Source organism: Schistocerca serialis, chromosome 3 (assembly GCF_023864345.2).
Source record: "Schistocerca serialis cubense isolate TAMUIC-IGC-003099 chromosome 3, iqSchSeri2.2, whole genome shotgun sequence".
In the NCBI taxonomy this organism is placed as follows: domain Eukaryota; kingdom Metazoa; phylum Arthropoda; class Insecta; order Orthoptera; family Acrididae; genus Schistocerca; species Schistocerca serialis.
Window position 1 is genome coordinate 541,653,667 of NC_064640.1, and position 25,694 is coordinate 541,679,360.

Below are 25,694 nucleotides of genomic sequence, written 5' to 3' on the forward strand. Positions count from 1 at the left end.
TTTCATAACATAACTGATGTCTGAACAAAAATTTAGTTTCCATTAGTTTCTGCCCCAGCCTGCACAACTGTCAAAATAAATACTGATTTTTAACCTGTTGCCTGCTAACTTACTTTGAGTTACCCTCATAACATACAACAACCACTGACTTCTGATATTCTTTCCCATATTTACCAAATGGAACCACTATAATCATATGGAAGGTAGTATATTACTATGGTTTGTTCAAAATTATTGGGAAATTTAAAGAAAGATGGTTGATGTTAGGTACAGAGGAAGTGATATTTTCTTATCAAATGGCATAAAGAGTTACTTTTTAATATATTTTATTAAATGAAATTAGTGAAATTTTTTTTATAAACTATCAGTCAACAAATTATATAGACAATTTACGAATTACTTGCTACACTGGAATATGAAAATATGCCATCATCATTGGCAATTTCTTATATGGCACATAAAACTTGAAATAAAGTGCACAGAAGCATAAAAACAGTATGCAAAGGAACAAGTTATTCAAAGACTATTGAATAATACAGCTCATTTACTTTCTGGAGCATTGCTACGTATGATTTTATAAAAATATCTATTGAAATACAAATTACAGTATATCTAATGGAAGACTGACAATCACTGCCATTAAAATGTTCCCAAATCAATGGTCCCAATTAGTAGTTGCACGGCATCGCCTTTAAACTGAGAGCAGACTGTTTCCAAATGCTACATATCATTGCACATTGAGATTTCTCATCTTTTTATCTGCAACTTTCAGATTGATGAAGTTCTGCAGCTTCTTCACTCTAAGACGTGACCACACAACATAGTCACACAAACCGTGAATCTGAGCTGCGGCCAAGGCAGCAGCTTCAGGATACACCACAGTTGTGCACCCTAAGCCTGTAAGAGATAAACAACAAGCAATTGTTTACAATAGCTATATCAGTATGTAAAACAAAAAAATAAATCTCACATGTTTTAAAAGGCTTTACAGAAAATAATGATGCATAATGTGGATTAGAAAAAATTTTTTTGTGCTGTAATTTTTTAACACAATGTTCTGCAAACAGGATGTGTCTGAAGAATAGTATTATGATGCCGTCAACGGAAAGGGTTGTGCAAATTTTATTGGAACATTTTGGTTCTGTCATTGATAAGGCATAACAATATTTCTAACTGTATTAAAGAACAATTGCAAGGCATGTGTCATGATGCTCCATCCAAGTACTAAGAAATGACAACAGTCGGTACAGAAATGGGTTGCTCAGAGTATATGATTGGGCCTGTCCTGTGGATAAATTTCACATGTGAAACAGGAATAAATGAGTAACAGAATGCATGTTTAGCACTGACCTACGAAAGAGCCATCAAGAGGAAACTTAGTACCTGTTACTAAGCTGTTGGCTCAGAATAATGCTATTCTGTATGTGTTACTGCTCTGTATGTGAATGATTACAGGTCATATTAGTAAAATAAATGCACAATGAGTGTCCACAACAATAATGATCTTTACATACTACTTAAGTCCAAATCAATTACAGATTTTTTATTATAATATTTCATGTTCTATGTCTTGTCAGCTTTGGACACTAATTATTAACTACAGTAATATAAAAAATGACATATGCATTGCCAGCTAATGAAAGTGATACCTCACCAACCAAAATTAGAATTTCCACAAAAGTTCAGTGACATATATATAGCAAATCAACTACCACAGCATGACTGCCAATTTGGCTCGAAAGTATACACAGGTTAAAGTGTCATTCAAGAAGCAGTGTTAGTGGGATATTTTTTTCTATCCATACATATATAAAAACCAACATAATAAGTGTTAAAGACTACAGAAACTGCCAGTTAAATCATGAAGTATTATTTTATAAGAGTACAGTGCGTCAGTAAGTACAATACCTCAATAATGACATGAATATTCCAAATAACAGCAACAAGTACATATGGATGTTTCAGTCAAAGAAATAACTACCTCCAATTTTGCTATTTTTCAGTTATGTTGATATACAGATCTATCAGGCAAAAAACAGAAAATATGCTTAAACGAGTGTTGCGCCAGTATCTGTTAACAGATTTGTGTACTTCCAGGAAGTGAAATGCCTTTGTTCAGCAATACAGTGAGCCATGTCCACCAACTGTTGAATGGGGAGGATTGTGATGCAAAGTTTCAAGTTTACAATGATTCAGGGACTGATGTGGAAGTAAGCAAGTAAATAAGTAAAGAAACAACAGTCCACACACATTTGTGTATCTCAAGTTTTAAGTTAATATTTATGTGTACTGGTATATAAGGGTTGCTTAAGCACGTAGTTTCATATTCAGATAATCCATATTTAGAATTTTGCAGGGAAAGATAGCATTGGAAATGCAAAGAATGAATCTTTCTCAGAAATTCTTTCACATATTCCAACAGTTGTTGGAAACAAAACAGGAATGTAAGAACTGCCATTGCAGGATGTTATCTTGTTAGTACAGGGAACAAGAAGTCCGAGCAAGCAAGTGACGATTTTGCTGTCACTGAAAAAGCACACCACAAGCATGATAATTATGTACCTGAACACTGGATGGAATTTGTGTAAAAATGTCATTTCAGGTGATGTGAATGCAGATAAATGACAGTGTCATACACTGAATGGGTCAAAGTCTTTACTGTTTACTGAAAGTATGCTACCAATGCGCAAGAAGTAAAATGGCTGTAATTTAAGAGGATTCATAATAATAGTTTATCAATCATCTGTACTAGAGTTTTAGATCTTTATTTCTGCTACACACCTTTGTGCAAAAGCTCCAGAATACAAATCATAAATAACAATCTAAAAACCAGACTTTTATTCATAATATGTATGTTCCATTCCAATACTAATGAAATTCAAATACTCTGTAGGTGGCACTGAAGACAGCAAAAGAGTCGCCTTCAATAGACAACTGACAACAGGGAGCATGAAGATTTCTGGGGCCAGTCAAATGTGCAGCTTCACTCAATGAGAGCAGTGAGGCTCGCACAGCCACATTAGGTTATAACAATGTGCTGGCCACAGTACCCTCCTATGGCAGGGCCCTAGTACCGACCCCTGACAGGGTAAGAGTCTTTGCCTGCAGATCCCTTTCAGGCCACTGACATGCTACTCCACACCTTCGTGCAATGTAGGCTAAGCGCAACCACTGCTAGGCAGCACCAGGAAGGAGACAGAGTGAATGTAAAACTCTTGCTAATAAATTACTTAACTGAATGGTGTCTCATTAACGCCCCAACACTCCACAGGACTCCACTATCACACTGTCCTACACTTATGTAGGAGGCTGCATCTAGAGGGCTCACACAAATTTCGCATCTGCAAGTGGTCTCCTGATTCCCTGGTGCCTACATTTCTTTCAATGAAGTTTGTTAAGTGGACATAGTTATTTTTTCTCAAAATCTCAGTTACTATAAATAAGAGTACAAAACAAACCACTGGAATGCAAATGTCTAACTAATTTCCCTATGTTAATTATGTATATTTTCATGTGTGCTATTTGTATTATTTGCAGTAAAGAAAGGAAAGCCTGTAAGTATGCTTTTCTCCAAAATTAGAATTTGTATATGGCACACCGAAGTGTCCATTTAAGGACTACATAAATATAAAATCTTTTTCATTAGAGATAGTCTCTCTGCATCCATCTATTTTTCACTTGAGAAAAAGAGACCTATGCCACATGTCATTCCCATTAATTAATTACTTTTTCATCCGAAGAAAGAATTTTACATAATACATCTGAACATACAAACTACTATATCTGGAAAACAGGTTGTTAAGCATGTCTTCACACCAGCTGTTCTCTCTCTTCTCAATACTTGAACGGAATATCATGACACATGCCTTATAATTGTTCTGCAATGCTATTTGAATATTTTGGTTCCAATGGTTATGGATTCAACACTTGATACTTGTACACTGAAATAAAGAAATATTCAGTGTACCTATACTTCACCACTATCCACATCACAATGAATTTCTTACAAGAATGACACTTTAAACTGTAATGAAGATTACATTTTAGTATCAATCAATGCATAATGTTACAAAGTCTTATATGCTTATTACACAGCTCCTACCAACTGGTCTCATTCTCCCGTGGGTCTCATAGCAGCTTCCATTCTATGTATCCTTTATTACCCTTTCGTATTTCTCACACACACACACACACACACACACACACACACACACACAATCCAGGCACTTCAAATGTAAAAGCTCATCAATCTAATCAAAAAATTAACATCACAAAGTAGAAGTTCCATATGAATGACATATTACTCATATTATACAGATTGTGCAAAGCTTATTATCATAAACACAATGTGACACACCTCTAGCTAGAATCACTTATCTGACCATACGTATGTCGTGTCATCTTGGGGAAATATCATTCTAAGTTACTTCCACCTGTTGCAATTGGTTGAGAGATGTTGGCAAAGCAGACTGGACTTGATGCCATCACATCATTCTCTCCACCAATCCAACCCTCCAATTAACTAACATAGCAGCAGGTGAGCTAATGACAGTATCAGAGCGCACTGTGTAACCCAAGAGATGTATGCACATGTATTGTTCTACTGGAAGAGCATTTCACCCCAAGCATTGTGGTGTTGAGTGTACCCTGCACTGTTCACTTGTCCCTTTAAAAACAGCGGAGGTGTATGACCATTGTAAGCTATAGCTCAACATAATGCATGTGACTTCCACCAAACAGTTCCTGCTACACATGGTGACCACCCACAAAGCAACACTGACTCCTAAATTGTGCAGCAGTCACTGTGCTATCAGCTACGGCTTCTCATCTTATGTAGCAGTGTGAGTTTGAACTGATATGCTGCTGCCATCATCATGAACCAAGATGAGCGTGTGGCTAACTGGACCACCGACAGCAGCAGTTACATACCCCAGTCAACTTATATCTACCGCAACGGGCAATGCTTTGTGAGGAACAACTGTTATTGAATTCACAATAAGACCTTAATGAAACTCCAACTGCATGAATTCTATTCCCTGACACTATCCAGGGAGGTAGGGAATGAATGCCTACAATGTTTACTAACTTTCACCTTAATGCTCAAAACAAGGCCAGTTTTATTACCCTCCCATGATATTACAGCACTTTGCTTCATGTAGCAGCTATTAGAAACATGCGGTGACATTACAGTAAACAATTAGTCATAACTAAGGAAAACACATCACACTGTGATTGTTTAAGACAGATCAGAGATGCTATCAAGTGGTTCAGTGAGTCCTCATGAAACTTCTCAAAAACTCATGATAAGGTGACCACAGTGCCCTCACTCTCAGATCCAATAATATTTTGGTTGACTAAAATCTTGTTAAATTAAGTTTTTATGGGCTCAGTATATTCATGCTCCTGATATAGCTCCTGCTCAATTAACACCACAGCACAATGTTTCGCATCATTGCCTTCACTGCCCTCTTCCAGTGTCCCATGCATGTAGAGCGGCACAGAGAAAGAAAAATATTTTAAGATGATTGTAACAGCCCTGGAGCAGTGGCTGAAGTGGGTAAAAGGTGTCAAACTGTATAGCAATAACAAATGTTTAGTCACTGTGGAGCAGTGCAGAGCAGGCAGTGTCTGTGCTTATAATTTATCAACAAAGTGACAATTTGGAAGCTGCGCAACAAGAATTTCAGTACTGCTATCACATCCTGCCCGGAGATGAATAGCTGAAAGTATACTCTTATCAAATTCAATTTTATCCATACAATCTTCAGATTGTGCAAGACCTGAATCCTAATGGCTGTGTCCCGTGTCTGCAAGTTTGTGAACAATTGTTAGTTAAAGACTATAACGATGTAAACTTAATTCAGAATCCTTGTATGCCTCATGGAACCAATTTTCATGTATGTGGTTACGTGAATGAGCTGATTTTGTTACTGGGCTAAAAGAAACAATGTTCAGATTAATCAGCATCAATTACACAGTACCAAAGTTACCATATTGTGTGCCGTGTTGTGGAAATGATAGGTCCCTTCTTTTCTGTCACTGACATCTGAACGTTAGAGATTTTTCTCTCCAAGATTACATACATTTCCAGAGCTTGATTTTCTGCACATTGAAGTGGATGGTGTTACCTACACATTGATAGCCATCTGGCAGCAGCAAAACGTATGTTCAGGAATACCTTAATTTCAAAGAATGCTAACATTGCCTTGCCACCATAGTCTCCAAATCTTTCAGTCTGTGACTTCTTTTTAGTGGGACATTCTTAAAAATATTGCATACCAGATTAAACCAAGAACTTTCTAAGCTGAGCACACTAATTGAAGATACCAAATACACCATGTGATACCAAATACACCATGTGACACATTGCACTGTGCTATGCAAAACCTATATCAATGACTTACTAGATGAATGTTGCAAAACGGACAGCATCTACCTGTGTAATGTTTTTTTATGTACAGAAATTAATTGACAATTTTTTTGTTTTGATACTTACCCGATGGTATATTTAATGAAGACCAAATGTCCTGTGCAACATTATCTGCTCTCACAGGTGGGCAATTGATAACTGGGAAAGATGTGTTTCCTGAAAGAACAGGTCCAAGACCATTGCTTCGCCCAGCAACGGCAATGAATACTACTTTCTGGCCACAACCTGCAGTTGTCAAGAAATACATGTACATTATATATTTGTCCACTACTACAACCTTTTTTATGAAATATTATTTCATCACAATAAAGATACCTTCATAAAATGCAGTTATTTTAAGAGCTTCATCTGTGTTCTTATGTGCAGACGTTACTCTCATTTCACATGGAATACCCATAGCTTTCAAGTTGTCTGCAATAACTGAAGAATGTTTTTCATCTGATGGAGAGCCCATAAGTATAACGACCTGTTTTGGGAAGTAAGAAAAGACATTAGTGAATGAACGTAAGATCACAATTAAAATGCCTATATTACAATAAAATGCTGTTTATCATTAGCTTACCAAACACTTTGGAACTGGTATTATAGTTTCTAACTGCTCAGCAACCCATATGAAATTTCTCTTAACTGTAGCAAGATCCTCATCTGTAACCTTACTCAGATTTCGATACACCTGCTTATCCTTCATCAGGCGTTTGTCTCCTGAGGGCCACAGTCTCCAAGAATCACTATCAATTACATCTGATATTAAAATCTGCCCTGCAAAACAGAAAAAAAGAAAGCTGCACAAACTTCTCCTCATAATAATAATAAAACAATTACAACAATATGCAAGGTAAATTGTTATTCTTTTAGTGCATGGAAATATCTAGATATCTAATTACAGGTGGATAAGATGGAAATCTAACTAATAATTGCCTCATTTTGCATTTATCATGGTCATATCACACTGTGCACCATATATTCCTGATCACATCTGCCTCTTGGTCCACATTTAAAATACTTAATTTATATCTGAAAAGTGCTAATAATATTAACTAGTTTCACAATGCAATGTTATCATTATATTCTGTAATATGTTTCTGTAACAGCATCACACAAAAATCTGCATGTATAGGGCACAGAACTTCATTTTATTTATGTAAATGAGAAATGTTGAAATGTTTTTTACCAGAGGAATCAATTCCAAATTCTATTTTCATATCTATGAGAGCACAATCTTTTTCAGCCCATGCTTTTTCTAGAACTTCAAAGACAACAACAGTTGTTTTGCGCATTATATCAACCTCATCCTGGCCAATCACTACACCATTTAAGTTGAAGTTTGCTGATATTATCTGTTCTTCTGACCACTGTGGATCATGATTAGCATCATCCTGCAGAAAACAAAATGACAAATCACAGATCAGTAGAAAGAAGTTCTAAGTAATAATATATATTATATAAATCAACATTTACGATATACTGAACTCTAATTCGGCATTCAGTAGTCCACCGCCTTATTTATCTCACCCACATCTGGCATCTCGTCCAACAAGCGGAAATGATGTGTACAACAATGAACCATTTAGTGCTATAATGATGTTAATTACAATGTTAAACAATGCTATACATCTGAGAAAAAGGCAAAATTGAAGAAGAATATGTTATTAAGTGGCCAAATGGAGAAAAGTGATGATGAAATAATTGAGTGTGCAGAAAAATAATGATAAATGTGAAGAGAAAATAGAAGAGAGAACATGAAGATTTCTCACACTGCTTGTGCTGAAGCTGCAGACACCTTCCTGGAGTATATTAGGCAACAACCAGATACATGGAGTACTGATGCAATGCTTGTAAAGCAGATGCGTGCTGGCATCACCTGTCCTCATTGCAACAACTAAAAATTGGGGACACGTTTGTGGTGAGCAATCAACAGGACTCTTTATGTACACACCCAAGAACTATGTTTTCTATGAAAATTAATGTAGCTTTAGATTTAATAATGTATAGTGCCTATATATTTAAATTAAATTTGACACACTCTCAGTGATCTGGCAGCCATACGTGCAAGGAATGGCCAGATTTGCAAGACTCCTGTGTACATCATTTACAAATACTCAGTCTCATTTTCAACTGAAATTAGAACACTGTCCCAATATATCAATTTATAAGTAAACAACAGCTAACCTTGTAAAAGGTTTCTTGCAGAGGTGGGTTAAAGCGATACCCTTCAGGAACTCCAGGATGCCTCTTCAAAAATGAACCTGTTGCTAATCTTCGCGTTACCCATTCAATTGGCACCATTTCACACTTCTTAGCAATGAATGCCTTCTCACCTGCATGCTTCACAAATGAAGTTTTTAGCCCTGTAAAAATTAAATCAAATTTTACTGACATACACTCACTATGTCTTTACACTCAAACTGCTAAATTTTGCCATGGGTGACTTCACCTTTTCTTGCAAAATGGCTCTGAGCACTATGGGACTTAACTTCTGTGGTCATCAGTCCCCTAGAACTTAGAACTGCTTAAACCTAACTAACCTAAGGACATCACACACATCCATGCCCGAGGCAGGATTCGAACCTGCGACCGTAGCGGTCACGCGGTTCCAGACTGAAGCGCCGAGAACCGCACGGCCACACCGGCCGGCCCTTTTCTTGCAGCCTTCCTTAGTGTACTGGACCAATATTTAAACAAACATAACTGCTTAAAGGTATGGAACACAGCATATGCTAACTTTATACGACAAAACACCACAATTGGCACTTCCATGCAAAAGCTAAGTGGTCATATCACCTACCAACTGAATTGAGTAGCTCAAAAACTTTGCAGTTCGTTCTGTTTGATACCGCTGCTTTACCCTCCAAGTCATGAGCTTTCACACCATCTCCTGCTGTGATTCGATCTTTACTTTCAACATAAACCAGATCAGGTGAGTCTTCTAGTGCCCACACTTTCTTAGTCTTTCCTTCAATCACAAGTTTACCCAACTTGTAGTTTCCTGGGAAAAAAGAAAGGAAAGACAAGATGAATCTTCAATAATGAACACTGCAAAATACGTACACAAGGAAGAATAAGAGTTAGTAGTGATGACTATCATGTTGAGCCTCTGAAAGCAATGAAATGTAATACGTAGATTCGAGTGACTGTGTATGGATAAAATGCCATTTACTCTATAGGATTAGTTGTTGATCAGTGGTAGAAGTACAAGGAAAGAAGGGAACACAAGCTATGATTACAAAATGAGAAAGGAAATCAGCTGTGTCCTCCTCAAAGCAATCATCCCACCATTTGCCTGGAGCAATTTAGGGAAATCATGTCAAACCTAAAGCTGGATGGCAGGACAGGGATTTGAACAGTGTCCTCCCAGATGTGAATCCAGTACACTAACCACTGATACTTCGCTAGGTTGGCAATAATTACTATGGACAACTGAATATCTTGAAAGAGTGCAGGGGCAGTTCAACAAAACCTGACGTTTTAATCTCACAGAACGGGCATATGATTAGTGAAACTGAACAGTTCAAATTCCTAGGTGTTCAGATAGATAGTAAGCAGTCGTGGAAAGCCCACGTTCAGGATCTTGTTCAAAGACTTAATACTGCCATTTTCACTATTCGAATGGTATCGAAAGTGAGTGATAGTTCGACACATAAATTAGTCTACTTTGCTTATTTTCATTCACTTATGTCGTATGGTGTTATGTTTTGGGGTAACTCTTCCCATTCTAGAAGGATATTTTTGGATCAGAAACGGGCGGTTTGGGCAATAAGTGGTGTGAGTTCACGAACCTCTTGTCGACCTCTTTTCACGAGTCTGGGTATTTTGACATTGGCCTCTAAATATGTATATTCCTTATTGTCGTTTCTTGTTACCAATATTAGTTTATTTCCAACAATTAGCAGCTTTCATTCGGTTAATACTCGGCAGAAATCAAACCTCCATTTGGATCGGACTTCCTTAACTCTTGTGCAAAAAGGTATGTAGTATACTGCTGCATCCATTTTCAATAAGCTGCCACTCGAATTAAAAAATCTTAGCAGTAATCCACGCGTTTTCAAATCAAAACTGAAGAGTTTCCTCATGGGTCACGCCTATTCTGTCGAGGAGTCCCTTGAAAAATTAAGATGATTCTCATTGTATTGCTGATAGCGTTTGCTTAAACTTATGGACTGATTTTCTTTCAGGTTCATGAACATTTATTTTTATCTGTTATTACTTTTTATGTTGTAAGTTCATGTACTGACACGTTCCATGACCTTGGAGATTTGCTCCCCAATTTGGTCCTATGGAACTTGACATTTAAATAAATAAAAAACAAAATTACTGGGGAACGACTTACTACATTACGATAATGAAAGAAAGAAATTACACTGACACTGTATTTAAACTATCCTTTGTATCACGGCATTTCAGATTTGAGGTTTTATGTGCTGAGCATGTTATGGCTACAACCCCCCCCCCCCCTTTACCACCCATATTTAATGGTTACAACAAACATGAATAATGAAACTTATTGGAGTAGTCACTTATTTGTCATCAGTGTGAAGTGATCTTCCCTCATCACTGTATGGATGAAATATATAGGGGTAATAAGAAGTGGATGGAAATCCTCTGCACTGCAAAAAGATGTCTTACTTGAAGGTATATGAATGTGTACTGTTGTTAGACAGCCCAATATTCTTTGTGTATTATTTTCCATCACAATTTGCAGATTCCCCTGTCTAGATGTGTGAGAGATATTTCATTCCAACCAGAGTTAAGTGTACTCTTGTGTATCAAACAATTAATACAGCAATATTATGACACTATTGTTTCTTAATTATATGGAAGTCTATCTAATGACAAATCGTAAGTGAAAGATCACATACTGTAAGCGATACTGTTTCAAAGAAGCCAGAAATACTCCATGCTGCACCCCCCCCCCTTCCCCTTCTACATTCAGTAACAGTCACTTAACCAGCTTTCTTCTGAATTTGCTTTAGGTGTTAACTTTCGTGACCCTTACAGCTAATACGGTGTACTGTCTTCCCTCCTCCTGGGTGTGACCCCCTTTTGTTTTTCCACACAGTCACTGTATTTTTGATGGTAGTCACAAGTATATATTGGTTTGTGTGTTTCTACTACGATCCAATATTTGCTGCATTTGTTGTGCTACCATCTCTATAACCTAGGTAGGTTAAATCACTTTCTGCAAATAAAAAAAAATAAATAAATAAAAATAAAAAAAGGGAAAGAAAGCAAGTGCAGAATTTTTTAAATATATGTTCGATGCTTTTTGAGGTATAGATGACTTGGCCCGGCGCCTAGTCAAATGACACACAAAACTTGTCTAACATCAGACCTGATTTGTTAATGGGATTATTATTGTCTATAGATCACTACCTAAAGGCAAAGTACCTGTGACAAACTATCACATTAGCTTTCTGAACACTTGACTGATCACTAATGCATCCAATGCTACATTAACAGCATTTTAATTTATAATTATGCTGGTCTTCAAATGTGCCATAATATTTTTTATCACACCACAGCTAAAACCAGCTAAGAACATGCACAGCCACACTATGTGCCTATCTTACTGAGGTCGGTATTTTGGAAGTAATAAGGCATGCATGCAAAAAGTTTATCTTAAAGCTGTAATCAGACAGCAACAACAAGATCTTATTATTGAAATATTCATGTTCATAGAGCGGAGTATTTGTTATTAGCTCTTCTGCTCTCCAATTTGTATAGTTTAAAAATGGTGCAAAATGTTTCAAGAAACAAGTTCTCTTTGGCTGAGAACTTAGAGTTTACTACTACTACTACAACAAGAATAGTCAGTATAAAATGCCCTATATTTTAGAGGGGTCACTGTCCCCGAAAATAGCTTTACTTGTGGGCACATATAACGATATTACAATCTTACAGTGCTGCACACATTAAAAACAAAATGCACATTTGAAAAGTGAATCTTTAAGAATGTAAAATGATTTCTTTTATAGCCAAACAAACTTTCACTGCCCGTTTGAAAACATGAAAATAAAAGAAACCGAGCAGTGAATTAAAATAATTCTTACAGCTGTGTCACATGTTCTGTTTGCCTTACTCTGCGCCTTATAAGCTGTCGTTGTCGACGCACTCCCAGTCTTTCTAATTAAGACCCTAAATGTAGATCCCTATAACGGACTAGTTTAAACTGTATCAATCCTCTAGTGATAAGAAATTTAACCCACGTACACGCAAGTTTCTCCGTACGATAATTAGTATAAAGGACAACAGCGATTAATAGTGCGACAAAATATGCGTCTAATTTAAAGAATAGTATTTTGAATACTTCAGTACATGTTACTCTGTTTACAAACATGCAGCTGTAATGGCGAACATGTGCTCCGTAACCTTAAGTGCGCGGTATAGTTTAACTTTACCTTCTCCAGCCATTGCTGTAATAGTATTTCAGCCCACAGCCTCAGACACCACCGCACACCAAACTAACCGGGAATGGCAGCAAATCTTCAGCAGCTGCTGTACTGGTTTGGCGCTCAAAGTTTCCTCCCCCACCAGAAGCCAGTCACGTGGTACCGATACTCCAACTAATAGTAGCCGGGTCTCAGGATGCAGTGAGTTCTTTGCAACGCACGTGGTGTGTTTGTTTCGTCTCGTGAATTTCCGAGGAACCGCGCGTGTTAAAGGTAAGAAACTTTCATTTCCGAAAGTACTTCAATTTTCAAACATTGTCACCTGGTAAAGACGTCGTTAACGTATGGAAAAACCACACAACAGCTTCATCAATCACCGAAAGTTGACGTCGGAGCTGTGTTTATACTGTGAAGTGTGAACGCTAGCCGGCGTCAACCACCTGTTCCGAGTGAAATAAAGAGCTTGTTGCTCACTGCAAATTGCAGATTTTGCTGAACTATAATCATGTAATGGAAAAAACTTGCGTAAAGGGATCCGCATGGATTCTGTTATGTTGTTATTTGCTGTTCTTACAAAAAAAAAAAAAAAAAAAAAAAAAAGTGCTTAAAGTTTTGTCTTTCAGTTTTTGCCAGGGAAAAAAATAGGAACATGAGTAGTTTTGTAAACTATGCCCAATAAATTAGAGTTGGGCGTTCGCTAAAAAAATCGTGAACAGTTTTCAAAATATTAAAACTGTGCAGAATCTCCTGGACTTCTTTCACAGCGAGTTCAAAGAAATTTTAACAGTTAGATTGAATTGTAAACCCATTTATGTTCATCGTTACGAAAATGGAGAAGTTGCTACAGCAGTCACATCTTTTCTTTCTTTTTTTTCCTGTGGCATAATGTAAACACATCCCGTACTTATATAATTTTGTAGCCGGCTTGAATAGCTGAGACTGATCATTTTGCAGTGGACAATGAATGGAGGAGAAAGGGACATTGACCACTGCAAAACTGTATCATTCCAATCAATACTCAGATATCAAATTTAACTTTCGCTTGAACTAAGCGTAAAGCCTAATCCGCATAGAAGCTGAAGCGTCATTGGAGGGAAAAAAATTAATTGCACACGGATGAAAACAGCCGTTTAAATGGGCTGAAAACTCAAAGTCCTGTTCTTTTAATGGATTCATGAAGAAGTCCGTAAAAAGTATTCTTGGGAGGTATTTGAAACTTGGGATTTTGGACTCTGAAGTTAACAATGTCGTCACCCGCGCGAATGATTTTCGTTTTCTGTGTACCGCGGAATGACACTTTTCAGCGTAGCTGACATTATGATAAAACACTTGCCTTTGGTTTTGCAGAAGAAAGCACTGCTGACAGCGGCAGAGTATTCGAAATCGACGAATATATTAATGGTCTGAACACACAAGATTTTTTTCAGGAAGTTTGTTGTTTCATTAATTACTGCGTTCCGGGAGTCTATATGGCTTCGCGAAATCCACAAATGTTTGGTGATAACATAAGAATGATTCTTATGAAAAGGACTTAGAGGATGTGACAAGGAAATTGATGCGAAAGACACTTCCGTTGGAGCTAGGATGCTGCTTATGTGTATGTCATGGTGAACTTTATAGTGTCCCAAATGGAAACAACGCGTTAGATCACAATCGATGGACCAGACTTTGTTTTTCATTTACTGCGCGATAGCCGCAATGGAAAGACGTAATTCGTTGCTTTTCGAAGTCTTGTGTGTATAACGGTTGATGTAAACTTAGTAGCATTTTTCTGATAGTAGGCCTATACTTCACATGTTTTGTGAAGGATGAAAAGACAGTATAGTGCCGCAGCGAGTCCTCAAACAATTTTCAGTACCCACTGTAATTTCACTTTAGGAAGTAACCACTGGTATTAGGGAAACTTTTGGTACTTGCCCCAGATAATTAGCAGGCTGGACGCTAATAGTATTTCCTTAATCTTATCATTATACAAAATTTAATGGACATTACAGAACCGCGATCTTTTGTCTTAGGTGCGCTTAGATTCAGCTGGCATGTTACATCGGATGCGATAAACATAATTATTTATTGCTTGTCTCCAAGCACCAGTATTAGTTCTTCATAGTTTGGAGTTAATCGTTGTTCTTTGCCACAATCAATCACTAGACAGGTAATGCTTTATAATTTCTTTAGAATAGTGAGAACGCTCTCTGAAAGCGGGCTAATTCATGTTTTCCTTACTTTGTTTTCAGTGCCCGTCGGCTAAACAGTTCTAAAGATTGAATTGGGTGTCCTTGACGTAATGAAGTCGCTATGCGAGTGCACTGTAAATAGGCATGCCTAAGAGATGGAAAAGTAAACAAAAAAAGGTGAACAGATTGACGAGAAAAGCAACATTGCAACATTTACCGGCGATCTTTATCCCGAAAATTATCGATCTGATGGGGTCAATATTCTACAAAATTGTTTCTTTTATAGCGGTGATATGTGCAACACCGTAAATGTGCTTGAATTCTGGAGGAATTGTAAGCTGCACTGCTTGGTGCGTGATTGTATCTTACGAAACATTTAGTTGATGTGAATGTTGGCAACTGGTTTGTAATGCAGAGAAGTACAACCTATGGACCCTCAAATAAAAATATAGAAAAAATGCCTTTGTTTTTGTATTGTGGTGCAGCACCTCTTAAACCGTAGGAGACGTTGACGTAATTATTTTGTATGTGCTTATTTGGCTGAATTAAGCCAGCATTCACCTTGCAAACACCACACTTCCCCGCCTCAAGCTCCCAGTGGCTTCCCGACTAACGCGTGGCACTTCTGATGAAAAAATCGCAAGTATTTTTAAAAGAATTGCAAACGAAAGTTTGACGGTTTGAAGTGAGTTCGATTTCGTGGAAAAGAGTTATTCCAAATGTCATTTCGTCGAGTCCAGGACCCACGAAATTTTTACACCCTTTCCCTCTTAATTAAAAAGTTTCTCTGTTAAGGCCAGCGCCACAGGTTCAGTCTAGGGATCTGTTGTGGTCATCAGTCTGAAGACTGGTTTGATGCAGTTCTCCGTGCTACCTTGTGCAAGCATCCACTTGTACCTGTTTACTGAATTCATCCTTCCATTACCACTGCCAAACTGACAATTCCTTGATGCCCCAGGATGTGTCCTGTCAACCGTTCCGCTCTTTCAGTCAAGTTATGCCACAATTCTTTCTCCCCAGTTCTGTTCCGTACATTCTTATTAGTCACACGATCTAGCCACCTAATCTTTAGCATTCTTCTATGCACCACAGTTCAAAAGCTCTTATTCTTTGCTTGTCTTAATTGCTTCATCCACGTTTCACTTCCAGACAAACACTTTCAGAATATTCTTCCAGGGTTGTGTACTATGTGTCCCAGGAGGAGTAGCCAATCTTCAGAGATACAACAGGAACGATCGTTCGAAGGAAAAAGTCTAGTAAACGTGGGCTCTAAAGTGCATACCGTAAGAGCTCTGAGCACTTGTTCGTCTTCGTTATCGTGAAACACATCTCTTCTACTGAATAAGTGCTCATAGCTTTTGAGGTATGCATGTAAAGCCCATGTTTACTAAGACTTCCTTGCCTCGAACCATCGTTCCTGCAATATTCCTGAATATTAGTCATTGCCGGCCGGAGTGGCCGAGCGGTTCTAGGCGCTTCAGTTTGGAACCGCGCGACCGCTATGGTCGCAGGTTCGAATCCTGCCTCGGGCATGGATGAGTGTGGTGTCCTTAGGTTAGTTAGGTTTAAGTAGTTCTAGGGGACTGATGACCTCAGATGTCAAGTCCCATAGTGCTCAGAGCCATTTGAACCAGTATTAGTCATTCCTATTAGACACACTGTAGATCATAAACACGGCATCCTTCAAAAAACTGTCAGGCCTACAGCGAGCGAGGTAGTGTATTAGCTAAGGCACTGGGAGGATAGCTATCCAGATTTAGGTTCTCCATAGTTTCCTCTAAATCACTTACAGCGAATGCCGGAATAGCACCTTTGAAAATGACAGGGACAGTTTCCTTCCCCAATGGGAGCTTGTGCTCTGTCTCCAGTGCACTCATCGTCGACGGGGCATTAAACATTAATCTCTCTTTTCTTTTGTAAGGCTTATGTGTTTATTGAAAAGGAGAAACAAATAGCTTTCTTCGACTATAGATTTAACAAATTTTGGATTCTACCATGCCATATCTTAGAACAAAGATGCGTGGGCATATGAAATTAAACGAGCACATCAGTTCATTTGTGGGTGAAATTGCACGCTTCAGGTAACAGGTAAGTTTGTCTATAGCACGGGCTGGTTATCAAACGCTTGCGCGACTTATTCTGGCGGCTCTTTGAAATACTATATTGGACTAATAGGATGTGCAGGCCAACGGCACTGCCGCAGTGGTAACAACGGTTCCTGTCAGAGCACCGAAGTTAAGAGCTATCGGGCTTGGCTAGCACTTGGATTGGTGACCGTCCAGGTCTGCCGAGCGCTATTGGCAAGCAGGGTGCACTCAACCCTCTCTAGGCCAATACTGAGGGGCCACTTAATTGAAAGGTAGCGTCTCCAGTCACGAAAGCTGACAACGGCCGGGAGAACGGTGTGCTGAGCACATGTCCTTCCATATCAGCATCCAGTGACTGTCGGCTGAGAATGACACGGCAGTCGGTCGGCACCGTTGGGCCTTCCGAGGTCTGTTCGGACGCAGTTTAGTTTAGTAGGATGTACAGACTCCACCCTTGTTATAGTGACAAACTGATCTGCAGCGTAGCTTAAACTCTAGGTTCGTTTTTGTCACAGTTGGTGACACCTACTTTGACTGGTTCAGCAATTTCTAATCTCGAACAGAACCCATCATGCCATTACTTGCTTCATATTTAATTCGATTTTCGTTATAAATAACTAAAATAACAAGGTAAATTCAGAAAAGTTGTATTACAAACCGTAATAAAGAAATCCCCGATAAATAATTTGCTGCAAATTACATACGTATGCCGTACATCACCTAACGAAAAATATCTTATTTTTGAGGGGGGGGGGGGGGTCGTGACGTAAGTCCGACAGTTTAAGTGACTGTAGTGTCAGATATCTTAACTGACTAACGCTCAGAAAACCCCTGTTAGCTGAGGTTGAGTGAATGAATGAAGTCCTTTTATTTTGTTTTTATTTTTTCCGTCTCAGTTGCATGATTATATAATTTTTGCTGCGGTGATTACCGGTTTCGGGCTGACACGCCCATTCTCAATCTACTCACGTTGTTATAACCGTAGCAGGCCACACAGTTTGGTGCCAAAAGACAAGAATAGCTTGTGTACACAAAGTCAAACTGTGAGCAACAAGTACTCTCATTGACAAGTTAGACTATATGTCTACTGTTACACCTGAATAACACAAGCAAACTGACAAAAAAAAAAAAAAAAATATCACATTTCCTCAGTACTGAACAGTTGCGGATCTACCATCCAGAAACAGCATGCCCCGAATCAGCTAGGTAATATTTTAATGTCCCGTCGACAAGGAAATCATTAGTGGCGAAACATACTCGTAGGCTCGGATAGTACAAAGATGAGAATGGGGAAGGGAAATTGGAGATATTGCCAGGTGGTTCAATAAATAACACTTTGTCAGTCACCTTGCAGTAGTTTGCAGTTTTCATGTGTAGGAACATACTTAACGTCGGTGGTTCTCTGAAACAGCTTACGAACGACACGGTTCAGTCTAGGAGGTGGTGTCATAAAAATAAAAATGTTGCAATACGATGGAAGGCCTCCAGCTAATTGTTTTGGGCAATTACTAGCAGCCGATCCCACATACGAGCGTAAGTAACGCAAAGCGAGCAAATAGTGACAAAGCCGCTATATACATGATAACACCATCACCGATCAATCACTTGGATCGTACGCAACCGTCAAATATGTCTCCTTGAAGCATGAAAGTGCGACTGTTGCCGAACCGTGAAATATTTGGGTTATCCTCCCAGGCACTCTATTGTAGAAATACCGAATAAGATTTTCGAGAACCTACATGTTGGTGAGAATGATTATTCTAATCCTACAGATTCGCAATTAGTACACTAAGGAAGTCGGGTACAGAACTCTCGTCCGACCGATTCTATTGGATTTTTCACAGGTAATAGGCCATTATCAAATATGATGAAAAGAAGGTCTAGAAAAGAGCTGATCGATTAGTCACGTGTTTCTTTTTTCGGTTTTGAGAGAGCGTCACAATTAATTTCAACAAACTGGATTGAGGTACATACAATACATTGTGCGCCACGGAAACGGTCCCAAGTGCTCTTTCCGTAACCCGAAGGTTGGTTTCAACACAGCAAGTGCGTTACTAGACATAGCCGTGTTGGACGTAATATGGCGTTGCTCTCTTTCAATCCTTGAACCGACGTACCCAACCAGTTATGTGGGGACCTACCATTTAATGTGGACCCGACTCGAAGTACAACTTGGCATGTTTTCACTTTAAAAAAATCCTTCCCAGAGATTAATGGATCGATAAATGATCCCGGGACAGAATGATAATTGGACCCTAAATTATTGGCTCTGTTGCCTAGCTCTTGCCAATTATAATACTTCATATATTTCTAAAGTTTTAGCGCCTCCTTCTTTACCTTCAGCCCTGCCTTTCGGTCGATATTTTTAGCGTCCTGTTCGAAATGAAATCAAATTGATTTCTACAAAAAAAATTCCCTTGTGAACTGAAACTGAGGTCCTCTTCTATAAAGTTCAGTTCTGAAAGGGGGTCACGGTTTGTTATTCTCTCCTCCCTCCCCCCTCGCAAATATAATTTGCAGTCACCCCACTCTTAACGCGCCACAGATGCCTGCGGGTTAAATAATAATAATAAAATAAACAATGTTTACTATCATGATCATATGTTGTTTAATAACAATAAAATGTATGTTAATATAACAATAATTTGTTACATTAGTGATTAACACATCGCTTTACCGTAACATCCAATAAATTGCAATTTGTCTAGGAAAACTGTGTGCCTCATGGTTTTGTCCTGAGCGTCGTCCTCTTTGCTATCGCCATTAACCCTATAATGGACTGTCTCACGCCGGCCGTCACCGGCTCCCTTTTTGTCGACGATTTTGTCATCTATAGCAGTTCGTCACGGACCTGTCTCATTGGGCGACGTCTTCAGCGATGTTTCGATCTACTTTACTCCTGGAGCATCGACAATGGCTTTCGTTTTTCCATTGACAAAACCGGTTGTATGAATTTCTGGCGACGCAATTGGTTTCTCCCACCATCTTTACACCTTGGGCCTTTTGCTCTTCCGTTCGCTGAAACTACGAAATTCCTGGGGCTCATGCTCGATAGGACACTCTATTGGTCCTCCCATGTATCTTACCTGGCAGCACGCTGTACGCGGTCCCTCAGTGTCCTACGTGTCCTCAAAGGTACTTCCTGGGGTGCTGATCGAACCACCCTCCTCCGTTTGTACCGATCCCTTGTCCGCTCGAAACTAGACTTTGGTTGTTTCGTATTTGCATCTGCACTTCCATCCCTCTTACGCCGTCTCAACACTATCCACCATCGTGGCATGCGTTTGGCCACGGGCGCCTTTTAAACTAGCCTCGTTGATAGTCTGTATGCCGAAGTTGCTAAACTACCACTGACCTACTGCCGTGACATTCTCCTCAGCAGGTATGCATGCCGTTTGTCTGCTATGCGTGGCCACCCATCCTATGCCTCCTTCTTCGATGATACCTTTGATCACCAGTATGGGCCCGCCTCTGTTCTCTGTTACCTCCTGGAGTCCACTTTCGGCTCTTGCCCCGGCTGCTTAACTTCACACTACCTGTAACTTCCCGGTGGATGTGAACCCTTCACCACGTTGGCTTTGTGCGGCGGCCCGTATTCACCCAGGCCTTCATTTGCTTCCTAAGGACACTACGCCAGCCTCGCTCTCTCACCTTCAGTTTCACGTCCCTCGCATGGAACTTCGCGATAGTACACTGATGGCTCTCGGACTGACCGGGTGTGCCTTCGTAATTAGCGCTGACGTTTCGGTATCGGCTTCAGACACACTGCTCAGTTTTTACAGCAGAGCTCTTCCCCCTGTATCAGGCCACGGAGTACATCCGGCGACACAGGCTTTTCAATTGTGTCTTCTGCTCAGACACTATCGGCGTCCTTCAATGTCTCTGTGCGCACTACACCGCCCGTCCCTTAGCGTGACGGGTCCAGGAAAACTGTCACTTGCTCACTCTTGATGGAGCCACTGTGATGTTTATGTGGGCTCCTGGTCATGTCAGTCTGCCAGGAAATGAGATGAAATGAGTCTGCTGACGCTGTTGTGAAGGCTGCTGTCCTCGTACCTCAGCCCACTGGTCCCCCCCCCCCCCCTCCCCCGGTGATCTCTGTGTTGTCGTCTGTCAGAAGGTGGTGTCACTTCGGCATCGCCATTGGTCCTCCCTTCATGGGAATAAGCTCCATATTATTAAGCCTCTCTCATCCGCTAGGGCGACCTCCTCTCTGCCCTCCCGCCGGGAGGTCATTTTAAATAGGATGCGTATTGGGCACTGCCTTTTTAACCATCGCCATTTGTCAAGTGGCGCTGCCCCACCACTTCTTGCACATTGCGCCCAAGTTTTAAGTGTCCGCTATTTCTTGACGGAAAGCCCAATTTTTAACCGTTTATGTTCGCGCTTGGGTTTGCGAATGATGATGATATTGGTTTATGGGGCGCTCAACTGCGCGCTTATCAGCGCCTGTACAAAGTCCCAATTTTTACACAGCCCAATTATTGTACACAGTCCAATCTAACCACTGTCATGAATGATAATGACGGTGAAATGATGAGGATAACACAAACACCCAGTCCCCGGGCAGAGAAAAATCCTCAACCCGGCCGGGAATCGAATCCGGGACCCCGTGATCCAGAAGCAGCAACGTTATCCACTAGACCGAGTTAACGGCCGTTTTAGCGAACGACGCGCGGGCTGTCGACAGCTTTTTACCTTTTATCCGTCGTAGAAATATGGCAAAGGCGATTTAATTTTTACTTCTGCACCTCCGTTTCTCTATGGTTTATTTTATAGACCTTTCTTCACGTCCGTGTTTTTAATTGTCTTCTCTTACATCGATTGTGATTTACGTGTAGTCGTTTTTTAACTCCTCTCTGTCTTCCTGTTCTATAGTTTTGACTTGAACGCTATGACTCCAATTGTTTTTGCGCTCTAAAACAAAACAAACAAACAAATTGAATTGCACAGATATCTATCATTTGAGAATTATTCGTCCGAAAATTAGAAAAGTACATGTGCCACTCACACAAACAACGAGGGCATGCTGAAAAGTAGTCTCTCCGAATTTTTATGTTAAAACTCTTGAAGATTTTTAAATAAAACAAAGGTTGTTAGCATTCTACACTCTTACTCTTCGTGCCTACATACAGGGTGACCATTACTGAGCTATATGAAAAGAAATCGTCATAACTTCTGAACGGTTTGCGTTAGGACTTTCAAACTCCACGGTTGGGCGCGGGGCACGATGAGAATTAGTATGCGCATGCGTGGTTTGGTTTAGCGACGAAGCCCACTTGCATTTGGATGGCGTCGTCAATAAGCAAAATTGACGCATTTGGGGGACTGAGAATCCGCATTTGACGATGTAGAAGTCTCTTCACCCTCAACGGGTGACTGTGTGGTGTGCAATGTCCAGTCACGGAATAATCAGTGCGATATTACTTGATGGCACGGTGACTATCGAACGTTACGCGAAGGTTTTGGAAGATGATTTCATCCCCATTATCCAAAGCGACCCTGATTTCGACAAGATGAGGCTCATGCAAGACGGAGCTCGACCCCATCGAAGCAGGAGAGTGATGTCGTGGAGGGTTCGCATTCTGGCTTTAGGGTGCTCAGAGGCCACTGGCATGGGCCTCGATTGGCCGCCGTATTCTCCGGATCTGAACAACTGCGACTCCTTTTATGGGGCTGTATTAAAGAGAAGGTGTACAGCAATAACCCCCAAACCACTGCTGAGCTGAAAACAGCCATTCAGGAGGCCATTGACAGCATCGATGTTCAGACACTTCAGCGGATCACGCAGAATTTCGCTATTCGTCTGCGCCACATCAGCGCCATTTATGGCAGGCACAACGAATATGACATAATTTAATTCCGAATATGTGTAGTGACATGTTGAGTAAAGTGTGTGCACGCCGTAATTTGTAACTAATTTAAGTTGTTTTTCATGTAGTTCAATAATGGGCACCCAGTATTTGTAGCTCTCTACCGCTAAAGAGCTCTGATCGTATCTTGTAACTACACTGAAGTGACAAGTCATGGGATAACATAATGCACATACACAAATGGCCGTAGAATCGCGTACACAAGGTATAAAAGCACAGTGTATTGGCGGAGCTGCCATTTGTACTCAGGTGATTCATTGTGTGAAAAGATTTCCGTTGTGACTATGGCCACACGACGGGAATTAACAGACTTTGAACGTGGAATGGTAGTTGGAGCTAGATGCTTGGAGCATTCCATTCCGGATATTGTTAGGAAGTCCAGTATCCTGAGATCAACAGTGTCAAGAGTGTGCCGAGAATACCAAATTTCGGGTATTACCTCTCATAACCCAGTGGCCGACGGCCTTCACTTAAACGATCGAGAGCGGCGTTTCCGTAGAGTTATCAGTGCTAACAGACAAGCAACACTACTTGAAATAATAGCAGAAATCATTGTGGACGTACGACGAACGTATCCGTTGCAACAGTGCGACGAAATTCGGCGCCAGTGGGCTATGGCAGCACACAATCGCCGTGAGTCCCTTTGCTAACAGCACGACATCGCTTGCAGCGCTTCTCCTGGGCTCATGACCATATCTGTTAGACCCTAGGCGACTGAAAATCCGTGGCGTGGTCAGACGAGTCCCTATTTCAGTTCGTAAGAGCTGATGGCAGGGTTCGAGTGTCGTGCAGACCCCACGAAGCCGTGGACTTAAGGTGTCAACAAGGCACTTTTCAACCTGGTTGTGGCACCATACTGGTGTGGACTGTGTTTATATGGAATGGACTGGGTCCTCTGGTCCAGCTTAACCGATCGTTGAGGTATGTTATGTTCTACTACGTGGAGACCATTTGCAGGCATTCATGAATTTCATGTTCCCAAACAACGGCATCACGTCACCGGAGCACAACTATTCGCGATTGGTTTGAAGAACATTCTGGACTATTCGAGCGAATGGTTTGGATACCCAGATTGTCCAACATTTATGGGATATAGTCGAGAAGTAGTTCGTACAAAAAATCCTGCACCAGCAACACTTCCGTAATTATGGACGTCTATAGAGGCAACATTTCTCAATATTTCTGCAGCGGACTTCCAACGACTTGAGTCCATGCCACGTCGAGTTGCTGCACTACGCCGGGGAAAAGGAGGTCCGACACGATATTGGAAGATATCTCATGACTTTTGTCACCTTGGTATATGCCGGTGCGTGAGAAACAGCGTACTGTAATCTAGTTTCAAATTCGAAGTGTGGGTTCACACATGGAATACCCCCTCCTTCACGTACGTACAGGCCGATCTTCGTGACACGTTGCATTGTCCTGCAGGTAGATGCGATCGTTCCGAGGAAAAACAAACTGTTGTTATGGTGGACGTGGTCCCCAAGGATAGATGGGTGCTTTTGATCCTTTGTGTCTTCAAGAATGACGAGATCATTCAGGAAATGTCGCGAAAACATTCTCCAGACCATAACTTCCCCTCCTGTATTTGCTTTCAGACGTTTCACGACGTACACGCCAACCGCCATCTGTCCGATGGAGAATAAAACGCGATTCATTTCGAAAGGCCATCTGTCGCCGCTCAGTGGACATAAAGTTGCGGAATTGCCTTAGTCGCTGATGAACAGCTGTCAGCATGAGCCAGGCGCCTGCTGCTGATGCCCATACGCGGCAACATTCGTTAACGGTGTTTGAGGAGACACTGTTGATAGCCCCTTGGTTCATCATGACGGTCAGTACTCAAAGCTGCTCGTGTCTTCGTCCGTACACATATCCGCAGCCGTCATCTGAGGATCGCGGTTTTGGATAGCGCGATTTTGCCATGCACGGCGTATTTTAACCACGGCGGCACGCAGACAGTGTAAAGACTTAGCTGTTTCGGAAATGCTTCCACCGTTGGCTCGAAAGCCAATGATCATGCCATTTTGGACATAAGATAATCGCTTTGCTTCCACCTTATGGCTGGCCGGTGTGGCCGAGCGGTTCTAGGCGCTTCAGTCTGGAGCCGCGCGACTGCTACGGTCGCATTTTCGAATCCTGCTTCGGGCATGGATGTGTGTGATGACCTTCGGTTAGTTAGGTTTAAGTAGTTCTAAGTTTTATGGGACTGATAACCTCAGATGTTAAGTCCCACAGTGCTCAGAGCCATTTGAACCACCCACCTTACGTTTACCGCATCCACCCGACACGCTGTACTCTTCGTTGCTAGTGCTGCCGCCTGAGAGTGGTTATTGCACGTTGACGTCTAACATAGTTGGTGGTCACATTAATTTAACAGGACCATCTGTTATTGGAGAGTGTTGGGACCCACTTTACCCTGTCGTTCAGCGAAGAAGATCTACATCTACATCTATACTCCGCGAGCCACCTTACGGTGTGTGGCGGAGGGTACTTATTGTACCACTATCTGATCCCCCCTTCCCTGTTCCATTCACGAATTGTGCGTGGGAAGAACGACTGCTTGTAAGTCTCCGTATTTGCTCTAATTTCTCGAATCTTTTCGTTGTGATCATTACGCGAGATATATGTGGGCGGTAGTAATATGTTGCCCGTCTCTTCCCGGAATGTGCTCTCTCGTAATTTCGATAATAAACCTCTCCGTATTGCGTAACGCCTTTCTTGAAGTGTCCGCCACTGGAACTTGT

The 25,694-nt window shown here is 40.7% G+C and overlaps 2 protein-coding genes across 3 annotated transcripts in view; one reads left to right on the plus strand and one right to left on the minus strand.

The window, feature by feature from the left end:
* Positions 1–309: 309 nt before the first annotated feature.
* Positions 310–12,980, minus strand: LOC126470418 (bifunctional phosphoribosylaminoimidazole carboxylase/phosphoribosylaminoimidazole succinocarboxamide synthetase). The gene is made up of 8 exons (XM_050098275.1): positions 12,826–12,980; positions 9,216–9,416; positions 8,600–8,778; positions 7,602–7,806; positions 6,993–7,189; positions 6,746–6,896; positions 6,497–6,655; positions 310–897 (listed from the first exon to the last, which is right to left on the minus strand). The coding sequence occupies exons 1-8, from the start codon at positions 12,836–12,838 to the stop codon at positions 728–730; spliced, it is 1,275 nt and encodes a 424-aa protein (XP_049954232.1). The 5' UTR covers positions 12,839–12,980; the 3' UTR covers positions 310–727.
* Positions 12,885–25,694, plus strand: part of LOC126470417 (amidophosphoribosyltransferase-like) — a 262,045-nt gene continuing 249,235 nt past the window's right edge. Inside the window, exon 1 of one of the 2 annotated variants that reach the window (XM_050098270.1) lies at positions 12,885–13,089. The gene's annotated coding sequence lies outside the window, so the exon portion shown is untranslated. The remainder of the gene's footprint in view (positions 13,090–25,694) is intronic. The other variant, XM_050098272.1, reaches the window with a different exon arrangement.